This window comes from Littorina saxatilis, linkage group LG7, assembly GCF_037325665.1.
Source record: "Littorina saxatilis isolate snail1 linkage group LG7, US_GU_Lsax_2.0, whole genome shotgun sequence".
NCBI lineage: Eukaryota > Metazoa > Mollusca > Gastropoda > Littorinimorpha > Littorinidae > Littorina > Littorina saxatilis.
Window position 1 is genome coordinate 1,287,935 of NC_090251.1, and position 15,424 is coordinate 1,303,358.

Below are 15,424 nucleotides of genomic sequence, written 5' to 3' on the forward strand. Positions count from 1 at the left end.
GAAAATAAGAATAATAATACTGTGTCAACAAGGAAAATAGCCAAGTATGCATTTGGGGTAAGATTTTTTTTTAATTGTGTATATCGGAGGCCGATCATGTTCCTTACAATAGATGTAACTTCACTCCGTCTGTACGTGTGCAGGTATTCAGGTTGGAGGTAATTGTAGCGTGACGTCTGACTGCGGTGACGACATGGTCTGCATGACGTCAGAAGGGTACCAGACGTGTCATTGTGTGCAAGGTTACGTGCCGACTGACGATTGGTCCTGTGGTGAGTCACATGCATGATTGTCATTCGTACGCTTCGAACGGCAATTTCTGACTCCCGCTTTAAGCGGATTTTAATTGAGCCCGAAGTCTTGGCGAAGTATTTTCAGCAAACATTCCATGCCAAAGCTTCGCCGTGCAGGCAGCTTCGCAAAGTAAACTCCGCCCAACTGATTGCTTTGGGTGTTCAAGTTACTTAGGATCTAAAACACCAAGTTAAATGTCGGTACCCTCGTTGGAAAAAGTTGTCATGTCTGTTTTGTAGGCCAACTTCTGTATGTGTGTCGTGCTCGGAATTCGCTTGCTGATTTCATGTACGTTGTAAGTGTTAACGACATTGCATGACTTCTGCGGGATACATGTTTCTCTAACAGAAATGTTCCTGTACTTTAATTTGGCTTGTGTGATTGTTGCAATCCTTGCAGAGCTGTGGATACCGGAGAGGCGGGTGGGAAGCGTGTGTGTCACGAGGGCCGACTGCGGTGAACACATGGTGTGCAGCTCTGTCACCAACCACTCTCTGTCCAACGACTCTCTGTCCAACGACTCTCTGCCCATACCACTGTGCTACTGCGTGCCTGGCTACAACGCTTCTGCTGACAACCAGTCCTGCAGTGAGTCTCTGCAATTATGGCATAGATAGGACGCCATGCTCTGGTTGTAACTTATATTGGGAATTCCGAGTAACTTTCTTCCATTTTGGTGGCAATCAGTCATGCAGTGAGTTTGTGCGAGCATAGTATAGATAATAGTACACGGTTTTCTATTTTTAGCTCACATCTCGAGAAAGCATGGTATAGATGTTACACGTGTCTTATTTTGAACTTATCTTAGGAATCGTTAGAGACTGTCTTTGTTTAGTGGGGCAATGATGGGGGTTGAGGCAATGCCCTGAAACTAAGTAGACTGGATGTATGGATGTTGTTGATAATAATACATTGTTACATTAACACAGATAACTTAGCGTTGAGGGTGCTGCTGAATTTTGTATTTATAGTGCTGTTTTTGTGTGTGTGTGTTACTGATCAGTATCTGACTGTGATCTCTGTCCCAGTTTTACAAGACAAGGACCCATTGGTGAACGCGCTGGTGTGTGTGACCAATAAGGAGTGCGGAGACAGAGAGGTGTGTGAGGGTCCACCAGGGGCCGCCATGTGTCAGTGTGACACGGGCTACGTCCGAGACACTGATGGCGATTGTGGTAAGTGATGTCATGGACACATTACGTCTTGATGACGTCACTCGCTACACGATCCTGTTGTTCATAGTTTTCCCAGAGTAGAAAGCTGCTAATGTGGTTGTGCGGGTTTCACTTGCTGTTTGCTTCTTCATAACTTTGAAGTATGGATACAAGACTTTGTATAAGCACTGTAGTGTTCTATCAAAGTCCTGGTGTTGTCTGTTGTGTCTATTACCAGACCTGTGATACGCTTTACAATGTACTGTAGACTTTGAGGACTGGCAGACGCTTTGGCTCAACACATGAACACGGACTGCAGGTGATACGCTTTACAATGTACTGTAGACTTTGAGGACTGGCAGACGCTTTGGCTCAACACATGAACACGGACTGCAGGTGATACGCTTTACAATGTACTGTAGACTTTGAGGACTGGCAGACGCTTTGGCTCAACACATGAACACGGACTGCTGGTGATACGCTTTACAATGTACTGTAGACTTTGAGGACTGGCAGACGCTTTGGCTCAACACATGAACACGAGACTGCAGGTGAGAAGAACAATAACAAGAAAACTATGAAAATGGACTCACCAGTACCAGAAACAGGAACAATAATAAACATCGTGTACAGAGTGACGTCATTATTTTTCGCGTTTCTGGTACTTGCGAGTACATTATCATTGCTATCTTGCTTTGGCTCAAGTTGGAATATGAAGTGATCAGTGACTTCTTGTTGTACCCTTTGGCTCAAGTTGGAATATGAAGTGATCATTGGCTTCTTGTTGTACCCTTTGGCTCAAGTTGGAATATGAAGTGATCAGTGACTTCTTGTTGTACCCTTTGCAGTGGAGTCCGAGGTAACGGCAAACAGCAGTGCGTGTGAGAGCAGCGAGGACTGCGATGTGAACATGGAGTGTGAGCAGTCCTCACTCACTTGTGTCTGTCGGCCGTATCACGTGCTCAGAGAGAACGGTTCCTGTGGTCAGTACTCTTCTACCTTGCACGTCACAGGGCTGGATCTAGAGAGGAGGGGGGGGGAGGAGGGGGGATCCATGGTCCTGGAAGCCCCCATTACCCGGCACAATATGTTCCTTTTGTGTAATGAAGAGATCCACAATGCTAAATGTCAACAGTTTGTGTGCAGACTCTCTTCGGTGTCCGAACTCCCCCCCGTGTACACTACATTGGGTGTGCACGTTAAAGATCCCACGATTGACAAAAGGGTCTTTCCTGGCAAAAATTGCTTAGGCGCAGTTAATAATTGTCTACCTATACCCGTGTGACTTGGAATAATAGGCCGTGAAAGGTAAATATGCGCCGAAATGGCTGCAATTACTGGCCGTATAAAATTTTATCTCACACGGCATCACTGCAGAGCGCCTAGAACTGTACCCACGGAATATGCGCGATATAAGCCTCATTGATTGATTGGTTGATTGATATGCTAGGTCCAGCCCAGATGCCTGTCTCATAATGGAGATTTAGGGGAAGGGCCCCTGATATTGACCAGCTTCTGATTTGGACCCCTATACTGACTTGATCTGAGAAAGTAACGACGCAAATACGCACAGAAACAATCAACACTGCGCACGAAACAAAAGCAAAGCAAACGATTGGCATGAACCTTTGACAGTATCAACAAGTTGACAATGAAGTAGAATGCATAATCTAAACAAAAGCCCTAGGAATGGTGTGTTGATAGAGAATGTTGTGATAGAGAATGTTGTGTTGATCAGGTAAAGCTGTTCAACAGGCGTGTGACCCGGAAGTAGGTCAGTGCGGAGATCACATGACCTGCACGAGCAGCGCGGGACAGGAGGTGTGCGAGTGTGACAGAGACACTGTGCCCAGAACAGACGGAACGTGTGGTGAGCTTCTTCGTTCTCTCTCGTGAGCGTGTTTTTAAGCCGGAACTAGACTTCGTCGAAGCTGTGACGAAGTCCAAGGGAAGGCACTATGGCGGAGAAGAGAGTTATCTGTTCATGTCTTGGCGTCTCAAATCTTATTAGCCAGAAAGCGCATACGCGTAGTCTCGACCAGCGCGTGGTGTGCTTCTTTCTGAGTACTTTACGTCACAAATTGTACTTTACGTACTTGATGATGACGTACGTTAATTGTAACACATAGTTATGTGTTCTATTTTGTTTACTGAGCACGGCCGAAGTCGGCGTGAGCGCTGGGATTTCGAGTTTCATTCAACATGTCAATGCATCGCAGTATGAAATAATACAGGTAGGAGGTTAGTTCTTGTACTTCGGGTTAACCGAAGTCAATACATTCATTCTTCACTACGGTATTGAGTCTGATTTCGTCGTCCATCTTGAATCGAAAAGCACTCTTCTTACCAAAAAACCAACTTCGTTGCGAGCTACGGCGAAGCTTCGCATGTCAAAACTTGCGAAAGTGATGTAGTGGACGAAGTACTTCGCCGTAGCTGCGAGTTTTGGGTATAAAGACTTGTCGAAGCTTCGTGTAGTCGACTACAGGCTCAATTAAGGTCGGGCTTTAACATTGCTTGTATTTCTATTTTGCATTCTTTTAACATTTCTGTTTGAGCGTCACTTGATGAGGGGCAGTAACCTGATTAAGCTTAACAAAAATCACGATTCTTGAAACAACCTTACAGGTTTTGGTTTATAACTTGGTATTGCACTACAAACAGGTTTTTTTACTGATCCCAAAGAGCTAACACCTGAGAACCTTACTTTCTGCAGGTAAACTGTACGGTGCGCCGTGTCTGGCTGATAGTCAGTGTGCTGACGATATGACGTGTAGCGGTGACGTGTGGAATAGAACCTGTGCATGTGACGCCACTTTTATACCTAGGCAGGATCGCACGTGCGGTATGTTTGTGTGTTTGTGTGTGTGTGTGTGTGTGTGTGTGTGTGTGTGTGTGTGTGTGTGTGTGTGTGTGTGTGTGTGTTTGTAGGCTATGTGTGTGTGTATGTGTGTGTGTGTGTGTGTGTGTGTGTATGGGTGTGTGTGTGCGTGTATGTGTGTGGGAGTGTGTGTGTGCGTGCGTGCGTGCGTGCGTGCGTGCGTGCGTGCGTGTGTGTGTGCGTAGAATGTTAACCAGAAGAAACAAATGCACTTGTTAAATATAAACGACCAAAACTGCGTGCGTTCTTTTCTTCAGGTCTGCAGAGTGGTTCCCCTTGCCTGTCTGGTCACAACGAATGCGGAGATCATATGGAGTGTTCCGGAAATACGTCAGACACTTTCTGTGCATGCGTCTCTCCTACCGTCGCCCGCCAGGACAGGTCATGTGGTAAGCAACTTGCTATGCACAAGGGGAGAGGGGTTGTATATATTGACCCCTTTCTGTTTCATGCAGATGCCGATAATTAGCTTGTTTCCTCGCAAACAGATTTCATTGTTTGCTTGGTTGTTGTTCTCTGTTAAGTTAGCCGTTAGGCCCAAGTTGTGAGAGTTAGCTTTAATACATATTCAGCGAACATTAAAACAATGACAACTGGTCCATACTTAGGGCAACGTCTTCGACTCGTTCCTTTCTTCGACCTCGGCGTATACTTATGCTCGTCAAAGTATAGAGTCCTATCGGGACCGTGTAGAGACATCCAGATTCGCCTTCGTCAAAAGTTCGTGAGTTCCGATCTTCGCGAGTTTGTTGAAGTGGTGACGTCACATCCCGTCACGGTCACCACTTTCCAATTTCGGTCCAGATCTACGCGAAGTTCTTCGTGCGCGTTCGTCTGTTTTTCGAAACAATGATGACGAGTAGTGTTATATATGACGAGTCTTTTTTATCGGAATATTCCAGACATCTGAATATGCTGGGTACACCCGCAACACTGACAATTTTTTTCGATTTTTCGATTCTTTCCTGTAAAATCTCCCAACTCTAAAACAAAATAGGCCTAGTGGAAACAAGTGTCTTGTGCAAGAGAGATCAAGGGAGATAATTGGCAGGATATGTCGCCCGTCGACTCAAGTTCTGAGGTTTGAGTGGGTATCCGTGTTCATGCACTAGGCCTCCAAAATGAACAGTTGACAGATGCACAGTCCACAGAAGCGTCGTAAAGATATTAAATTTTAACACTGCGCACATAAAACATATTTTTAACATTATGAAAAGGACTAAAAGTACTCGCGAAGATTGCTGATTGAGGTTCGTCAAACACGCCTTTTTCACCACGCAGATCCCGGTCTTCGGCAAGCAGTGGTGGGCGCGAAAAACCAAGCGCATGCGCATTGAGGCACAAAGTTAACAATAGAGAGGAAATCCCCACCACCGACGAATGTTCGTCTGACGAAGGTTGAATCTGGATGTTCCTACATGTCTGTCTCATGTGCAGGGTGACGTTCGGTCAGCCATGTAGCAGTCAGCAACAGTGTGATATGATATGTCTGTGTGATATGATATATCTGCATGCTGTGCAGGCTTGACGTTCGGTCAGTCATGTAGCAGTCAGCAACAGTGTGATATAATGATATGTCTGGGTGATATCATGATATATCTGCATGCTGTGCAGGCTCGACGTTCGGTCAGTCATGTAGCAGTCAGCAACAGTGTGATATAATGATATGTCTGTGTGATATCATGATATATCTGCATGCTGTGTAGTATTGACGTTCGGTCAGCCATGTAGCAGTCAGCAACAGTGTGATATAATGATATGTCTGTGTGATATCATGATATATCTGCATGCTGTGTAGGATTGACGTCGGTCAGCCACGTAGCAGTCAGCAACAGTGTGATATAATGATATGTCTGTGTGATATCATGATATATCTGCATGCTGTGTAGGATTGACGTTCGGTCAGCCATGTAGCAGTCAGCAACAGTGTGATATAATGATATGTCTGTGTGATATCATGATATATCTGCATGCTGTGTAGGATTGACGTTCGGTCAGCCATGTAGCAGTCAGCAACAGTGTGATATAATGATATGTCTGTATGATATCATGATATATCTGCATGCTGTGTATGTTTGACGTTCGGTCAGCCATGTGGCAGTGAGCAACAGTGTGATTTGTTTGTTTGTTTGTTTGTTTGCTTAACGCCCAGTCCACCACGAAGGGTGATATCAGGGCGGTGCTGCTTTGACATCATAACGTGCGCCACACAAAGACAGAAGTCGCAGCACAGGCTTCATGTCTCACCCAGTCACATTATTCTGACACCGGACCAACCAGTAACAGTGTGATAATTATAATGATATATCTGTATGCTGTGCTGTGTGATATTATATATCTGTGTGCTGTGATTTCATGATAGAGCTGTGTGTTGTGCAGGCTTGACGTTCGGTCAGCCATGTAGCAGTGAGCAACAGTGTGATATAATGATATGTCCGTGTCCTGTGTGATATCATATATATCTACATGCTGTGTAGGATTGACGTTCGGTCAGCCATGTAGCAGTGAGCAACAGTGTGATATAATGATAATTATGTCTGTGTGATATCGTGAAATATATGCATGCTGTGTATAATTGACGTTCGGTCAGCCATGTAGCAGTGAGCAACAGCCATGTAGCAGTGAGCAACAGTGTGATAAAATGCTATGCCTGTGTGATATCATGATATATCTATGCTGTGCAGGCTTGACGTTCGGTCAGCCATGTACCAGTGAGCAACAGTGTGCAGACTTCATGACTTGCGAGTTGAGCGCAGAGAGCGGGACAGAGATCTGTGCCTGTGTCAACTACTTCGTTCACCACGATATGGCCGGGTGTGGTAAGCGTATTCATCATTAACATCATTCACCACGATATGGCCGGGTGTGGTAAGCGTATTCATCATTAACATCATTCACCACGATATGGCCGGGTGTGATAAGCATAATCACCATTGTCATCATTCACCACGATATGGCCGGGTGTGGTAAGCATATTCATCACTGTCATTTTCAACCTTTGAACCTGTGTGCAGGGCCACAACTGATATTGTCATCATTTTCACGAGTTTTCATTCACAAGCACCTGGGAAATAAATCTCATGTTCCCCATGCAATAAATCCCCGGTTACCATAATTGCAGGAAGCAGGTTGTACATGGATAATCAAAAGCAAACCCAATAGAAACGCTCGGGGATTCTTCGGCTCTTTTCATTGGTGTTTGCCCAGGCCTAGACAGACGACTCTGCTTTGCAAAGTTCCAAAAACGAACTAGCAAACTGGCAAAAGTAAACAAAAAACAAAACTACTTCATGAAAGGTCATAAATTCATCACAAACAAATTAAACCTAGCGATATGTTTTGTCTTCTTACAAAGTCATGGAGTGCGTGTATCTGTGTTTCGATACACAGACGTTCGGAGAAACACGAACGTCAAGTTCAAGTCAAACCAATTGACCATGACACACACATTTTGACCCGTGCACAAACGTTGTATCGATAAACGAAGCTCAAGTAAGAAGTAATAATAAAAGCAAAGAACATAGCAACAAGATATGCAAACACCTAACAAAGCCGAGCAAGCAGAATGACTGTATTGACAGGTCTCATGACGAACAAAGAGGCAAAGAGTCAGAAACAAGATCGCGATTCTTTCCTTCGCTGCACGATGCAAATCTTCTGTGACATTTGACCCAACGTAGCTTCCACATTCTATCACTAAGCTTAATGTTTACAACTGACAACCGAGTGGGTGGAATACTGAGAGGAACCTACAGAACTGTGCAACCTCAAACCTGTCATACTTATCCCAACATTTTATGAACTCAAAACACAAAAAGTTGCTTTCACACGCCAGCTTTGATTGCAACAACGTAAAACATGTATTATCAAAACGGAACTCGTGTTTCAAAGCATGGCTCCTTGTGTTGATTGTGCACATACTCCCCCTCGGACGGACATACTCCCCCTCGGACGGACAAAAAAGCTGGTCTGTCAACAACCGATCAAACATCTTATAATATTCAGAATCTACAACGTACCACATTTGTCGTTGTTATTTGGTTTATTTGTTATTTTTCATGTCATGCTCTGAGTGCCTGTCATCCTTTCTTGCCTTATGTTCAAGGAGATCTTTTGTGCCTTCCTTTTCTTTTAGAGTACTATGTGACTTACCAAATGTATAGCCTCAAACAGCATCTCTCTCTCTCTCTCTCTCTCTCTCTCTCTCTCTCTCTCTCTCTCTCTCTCTCTCTCTCTCTCTCTCTCTTTCTCCCTCTCTCTCTCTCTCTCTTTCTTTGTACTGAACGCCGCATTCTGTGTTTCAGTGCTGAAGAACAAGGGCGACCCCTCCTCGCGAGCGTCGTGGATGACGTCATCCAGTGTCAGCTCATTTGTGCTGTGTTGTTGTGCCAGCTTGGTTTTAGTCTTACCAACATAATGCGAACGTCACACAACCCTGGAGTAGACGTTACTTTCACAACATGTAATGCATATTTGAGTTAGTTCCACATAGTTAAGCCTGGACGCTCTGAATTGCTTCAGCTTTGCCTACGTAGTATCATGTTAGTGTGCACTGGTACTTAACCTTTTCGTAGTAGTCCCTGGAATTTGTAGAATTGCTCAGATGAGATGATGATGATGATGATGATGATGATGATGATGATGATGATGATGATGATGATGATGATGCACAGTTGTTGATGTTCTTTGAAGTGCGTGACTCTTTCGAAGTTACACTGGTGCAATTCTGTAACACATTTTGCATAACCACTGGTGAATTAACAGAGAAAAAAATAAAGAAAAACGGTCATATAGGTTTCCGCATCCATGGGAGGTAATCGGAACCGACCAAACAGTCTGAGCCAGTAGCGCGACATATGTCGCGACAACCAGGTGACAGTATACGTAAAGTAGCGCGACATATGTCGTGACAACCAGATGACAGTATACGTAAAGTAGCGTCACATATGTCGTGACAACCAGATGACAGTATACGTAAAGTAGCGCGACATATGTCGCGACAATCATCTTAAGAGGTAAGGGGGGCCCCGTTGCTCAGTCGGTAGGGCACAAGACGTGTGATCCTCGGGACATGGGTTCTCATTCATCCTGGCTGGGAAGGACACAGTTCAACTTTATGAGCAAACTCGGAGACAGTATACATGTCCCACCTCCATGTCACCACTGTGGCTCGTAAAATACCTCGATCATTCTACCAGAAGTGCAGGTAGCTGATTGCACCTTAGCACGCAAATACCTGGGTTGTGCGACCTTTGTTGCTACTAGTATTCCACTTGTAGGAATCGGACCCGAATTTCCCAGAAATGGGATGATACAGCAATGAAAATGGAAAAAGAAAGTTTTTCAAGGCTTGTAAGTTGTATTGGGATTATTCTCCAGAGCTGTGTACCATTTTCTGACATGCATTTCAGTCCTTTAAATGATTATAACGTATATTAACTGGCAACTACACTACCCGTCAAAAAACAAGTAGGCAGATCTTTTTGAGGAGGCTGTTGATTTTAAAAACAATAATAATAATAATAATAATAGTAATTGTCAGTAAGTACTGGTGTCACCTGACTGATGTGAACCAGTTGATTGGCTAATGGCGATGCGCTAAAACTGTTAGCGCACTCTTGGAGTGCGCTAACTTTTCCACAGAGCGTATTCTTCCGCCCTTTGCCTAAGCGAGACTGTACTCTCATCCTCAGAATTAATTAATGACATGTAGCTTATATTCTCCACAATACCAATGATTATGACCATACATTTCCTGCTTCTCAATTAAAGCAGAAGTGGTTTTTTTCTGACAGATTGATTGTGCCTGTGCCACAGTTGCCACTGATCTAAAAATAGAACCCGCTGTGTCTAATTTTTCAGTTTCGACTTGCGAAGATTCCTCTCATAATTATGCCATGTTAGTGGCATGTAGCTTATTATCCACATTACCAAATGATGAGTTAGTATACAATTCCCAGCAGCTAACAGAAAACACAAGTGTTATTCCGATAACGTAGCAGCTAGATCAGCACGTAGCAGACTACACTGAAATACGACTGCATCTGTTCAGTAAATGAATGTTTTCCGAATTATTATTTCAAGGCAAGAACAATCGGAATCAAAAACGTGTAGGGTTTAGAACGTTCTTACCATATATAAGACTTATTACCAGCCTGCCTCATGCGTGCAGACTCAGTGCAACGTGACGAGCAATATTTGTTTTTGAAATGAGACTCAGTGCAGTGGTTCGATTGCCATAGCCTAGCAGACGACATAAATCCCGCTCAGCAAATTAACATGTTGGGCAAATGTGAACGATAAAACGATGGGGATATATTACGTGTAGGGTTCAGAGCATTCTTACCGTTCATATTTAGTACCAGACTCCCCGATGAGTGAAGATACCACACGAGAAACATGCCACATTTATTTTGAAAATGTGCTTTCCGTCGACCTTGGCAAGGGGCAAAACTCTGCACAGTCAATCTGTGGAAGCTCGATGAAGGTTTCGAATCGCAAATAACTAAGAGCACAGTCCTTTCTCCGAGTTTAAATGAGGTATCTAGGAAAGATCATTACTTTTTAGCTTAACGCTACACTGGAATTTACCAACAGAAATTAAAACAAGAGTTTGCGTGTGACGAAAGCACGACACACTTGAGACAGCCCACACAAAAGTAGATCTGACACAAACATGACCACACAGTTACGCCTATCCAAATGCGCGTTGCAAAATGTGCGGTTTGAATCTTCTTTTTTCTCTGGCGGTACTGACAATATCGTTATTGAAACAATCCCAGTGCACTAGGGGATTTATAGAGCAAATCTCAAAAATAATTATTGAACTCAACGCTATGCGCTTCGTTCAATAATGAATTTTCTCGATTTGCTCTATAAATCCCTTAGTGCACTGGGATGTCTCAATAACCTACATAATAAGAGCTTATATAGGGCGAACCACAGTGAACTGGCCATTCATTCCCCTACTTTATTCAGAAAACAAAATGATTTTTCATTATGTAGTGTCTGTACAGTGGAATCTACAACACAGACACTCCCCAAAATCATATTCGCAAAATCAACGTTCCTGCGTTAAAATGGACAAAAAATCAGAACTGCTAAAACAAAACATGTTCCGCATGTTATTAGAAAGAACAATCTAATTTGCATCCGAAACAGTCAGTTTCGTTCATATATCTTATCTAACATTGACATTATGGCATGCTGAATGGTGTAGGTGCGACGGGCGAAGTGGCGCAGTGGTAAGACGTCGGCCTCCTAATCGGGAGGTCGTGAGTTCGAATCCCGGTCGCTGCCGCCTGGTGGGTTAAGAGTGGAGATTTTTCCGATCTCCCAGGTCAACTTATGTGCAGACCTGCTTAGTGACTTAACCCCCTTCGTGTGTACACGCAAGCACAAGACCAAGTGCGCACGGAAAAGATCCTGTAATCCATGTCGGAGTTCGGTGGGTTATGGAAACACGAACATACCCAGCATGCCTACCCAACGAAAGCGGAGTGAAGCTGACTATGCTCTCAGAGTATAGTGTGGGGAACCCAAATGGGCAAACGAGCTCACACGTCACCAGAATTTCTGGAACGCTGAAGAAGAAGAAGGTGTAGGTGCCATCCCTCTAAGAAGCCGTACAATGCGCTTTTTGATGCCGTTTTAGTGGGTAATGAGACAAAAAAGAATACATTTCAGTAACTCCTCAACACATTGCCTTTAAGCTGTAAATTACATACACAATTTTAGTCATTTTAGACATTAGTTCTGCTGTTATTTGACATGCCAGAAAAGAGTTCTTAAATTGACGGTAGGTCTTTGCTGATTCATCGAAAATAATTAATTTGTTGTTATCTTCAAGACAAATAACAGATGCGTCACATGTTGACATTTCAATTACATATTTTATTTTATCAGACATGGTTGGTCTGAGGATTTCAACGCGAAAGTAATCTTAAAGAGGTTGACTCATTCAGAGCGCTCAGCGAAAATGTCAGCCTATATGCCTAGCTAAGCTCACCGCTGACAGCCTTAACTGATCATGGGTCCAGAGAGACCATTTTCCAAGACTTCTTGTGCGCTTTTAAATAAGTGCGCTGCAAACAGCCGTTGTTGAAAATTTATTAAAATTTAAGTATAATTTGAAGCTTTAACTGTTTAAGTGTTCTTAATGTCTGCTAATTTTTCAGTTTTTCTGTTCAGTCGGACATGGCACATCTTTATTTTAAAAACACTTTCTGGATTTTGCGATTTTGATTCTGGGGGAGTGTCAGTCTTGTAGGTTCCACTGTATAGGCACTTACGTCATGTAAAGTCAATCTGTTTTATGGATAAGGTAAGTGAATGAATGGCCTTTTCAGTGATATCATTGGTTGTACAATCAACAGCCTCATCAGAAAGATCTGCCTACTTTTGTTATGACCGGTTGTGTAGAATGTATTCTCTGTACCATTTCAATAATACTCCATTTCGATGATAAAAAAGACATGGAACCAAAGCCTAGGATACTGTTTTGTCTGTTCGTTTTCTTTGTTAAGATTGTTAGTATTAAAATCCATGTCACAGCCTGTGGTTTCCATGTATTTTCAAACCCTTGTAATTTACTGTATTTCCAATTCTCTGCAGGCCAAGAGTATAATTATGAAACCAGTATTTTTGTTAATGAAATCAATTTGTATGGTCAACTTGTCACATGGTTTCCACTGGTACACAGCTCTGGCGAATAACACAGTGTACATTGTGTCGCGTCAAAATGAGGAGTTAAACGCGTTTGATATGGATGATATAGGCCAATGTAATATGTTTACAGTAGAAATATTGGTTTTGTGATATTTTTATGAGTTTTCGTTATTAAAACATGTTGTTTGTTATTCCATAAGTTGTCGATATCGACATTCTAATCTGGATTTTATTCTCATCAATTAATGAGAACAAATACAAATAAAGACACGAATTTGAAACGAACTGTCCTTGATTTGCTTATACATTTAGTCAAGTTTTGACATAGACGGGGAATCGAGACGAGGATGTGGTATATGTACTGTGTGTGTGTGTGTGTGTGTGTGTGTGTGAATATATATGTATATGAATATATATGTGTGTGTGTGTGTGTGTGTGTGTGTGTGTGTGTGTGTGTGTAGAGCGACTCGGACAAAACTATTGGACCGATCATCATGAAACTTCACCTGAAAGTCCCTGGGTATTATAGCCCCACATTTTTTTTTTTAGATAAATGTCTGATGACGTCATATCCGGCTTTTTGTGAAAGTTAAGGCGGCACTGTCACGCCTTCATTTTTGAAGCAAATTGGTTGACATTTTGGTCAAGTAATCTTCGACGAACTGGTATTGCATTTCAGCTTGGAGACATAAACATCAAGTAATAGTCTGCTCATTAAAGTTGTCATTAAAATTGATTTTTCGCAGATTTAAAATTGATTGCATTGTATTCCCCCATCTTCTCCTCAATTAAAAAAATATATACATTATGTCATGTTTACTCTAAAAATGTGCTCAAAATGAAAGAACATAAATTCAGTAAGTATACTGACGCGTGCTTCGCAGCGGCGAGCGTGACCCGTCACGGTCTTCGGTATGGTTAGCCGAGACTATCTGAATGTAGTCTCGGCGATGATTGGTTTGTGGCGTGATCTTGATATTCTTATGTCGCTTCACGCGACTTGTTATTATTAAGAATGTATGTAGAATGAAACGAATCAATTCATATCACTCTGTAAAATTCATTATCAAATGCACACAGGAACACATTGCGCATCTTATGGCCCCTGATTGTTCATCTTATGGCCCCTGATTGTTCATCTTATGGCCCCTGATTGTTCATCTTATGGCCCCTGATTGTTCATCTTATGGCCCCTGATTTTTCATCTTATGGCCCCTGTGTTAGGAAACGCTGCCGTTGCTGAACTTTGGTTCAGTTTTCTGTGTTGCATGTAGGTGACTTATTTGTACTTTGTGGGAAAGTACCGATATTATATTTTGTAAACACAATATTTATGTTTGGACGAGAATGCAGGTGAACTTTCTAGTCCTGTCAAAACAAGTTGTTTACCACGTTGTTTTGAGTCGTGGGTTCGTGGCGTTCGCTCGGATTAAGTGCGTCGGGACTTTTGATGTACGTCACAGAGAATGTCACTATTCCAGTCCATGGACAGTTCATCTAATTTTAGTTATATCATGTTCGGTCTGGAATATTCTCGAGATTAAGTATTTACTATATAGGCCAGCGCGATTTGTATGTTAAAAGGCTTCTACTTTGAGTTCTGCTACGATGTGCAGTTGTATGTGTGGAATGCTAAATAAGTCCTCGAACTCAATTTGACGAGTTTCTGTCTGCTGCTGTGAAGACGGGCCACGTAGAATAAAAGATCACAACTAAACGACATTTGAGAACTTCGTCAATCTCAAGTGTCGTATAACACCCTGATTGTACATCTTATGGCCCCTGATTGTTCATCTTATGGCCCCTGTCATGCATTTTCTGTTCAGGATTACTTGCGGCTTTTTTTGGATAATTTATTCGAAGAAGATGAGTATGTAATTGTTTTTGTTAATAAACAGAAGGACATAACTGTTGCAACATCTAAGGCAATAGCACTTTATCAGTTATAACTGTATGGTTGAAACAAACCATACTCACAATACATAATATGAAACAATCAGTAGTAAGCAACTAGGACACGAACTGAAGCAACTAGGACACATACTGAAGCAACTAGGACACGAACTGAAGCAACTAGGACACGAACTGAAGCAACTAGGACACATACTGAAGCAACTAGGACACGAACTGAAGCAACTAGGACACGAACTGAAGCAACTAGGACACATACTGAAGCAACTAGGACACGAACTGAAGCAACTAGGACACGAACTGAAGCAACTAGGACACGAACTGAAGCAACTAGGACACGAACTGAAGCAACTAGGACACGAACTGAAGCAACTCGGACACGAACTGAACCAACTAGGACACGAACTGAAGCAACTAGGACACGAACTGAAGCAACTAGGACACGAACTGAAGCAACTAGGACACGAACTGAAGCAACTAGGACACATACTGAAGCAACTAGGACACGAACTGAAGC

The 15,424-nt window shown here is 42.8% G+C and overlaps 1 protein-coding gene across 1 annotated transcript in view; it reads left to right on the forward strand.

The window, feature by feature from the left end:
* Positions 1 to 13,273, forward strand: part of LOC138970432 (protein draper-like) — an 18,568-nt gene extending 5,295 nt beyond the window's left edge. The window contains exons 4-12 of the mRNA XM_070342885.1: positions 144 to 272; positions 694 to 882; positions 1,323 to 1,469; positions 2,297 to 2,431; positions 3,187 to 3,318; positions 4,165 to 4,293; positions 4,587 to 4,718; positions 7,014 to 7,148; positions 8,634 to 13,273. Coding sequence (XP_070198986.1) covers positions 144 to 272; positions 694 to 882; positions 1,323 to 1,469; positions 2,297 to 2,431; positions 3,187 to 3,318; positions 4,165 to 4,293; positions 4,587 to 4,718; positions 7,014 to 7,148; positions 8,634 to 8,746 — 1,241 coding nt within the window. The 3' untranslated portion in view covers positions 8,747 to 13,273. The remainder of the gene's footprint in view (positions 1 to 143; positions 273 to 693; positions 883 to 1,322; positions 1,470 to 2,296; positions 2,432 to 3,186; positions 3,319 to 4,164; positions 4,294 to 4,586; positions 4,719 to 7,013; positions 7,149 to 8,633) is intronic.
* Positions 13,274 to 15,424: the final 2,151 nt, after the last annotated feature.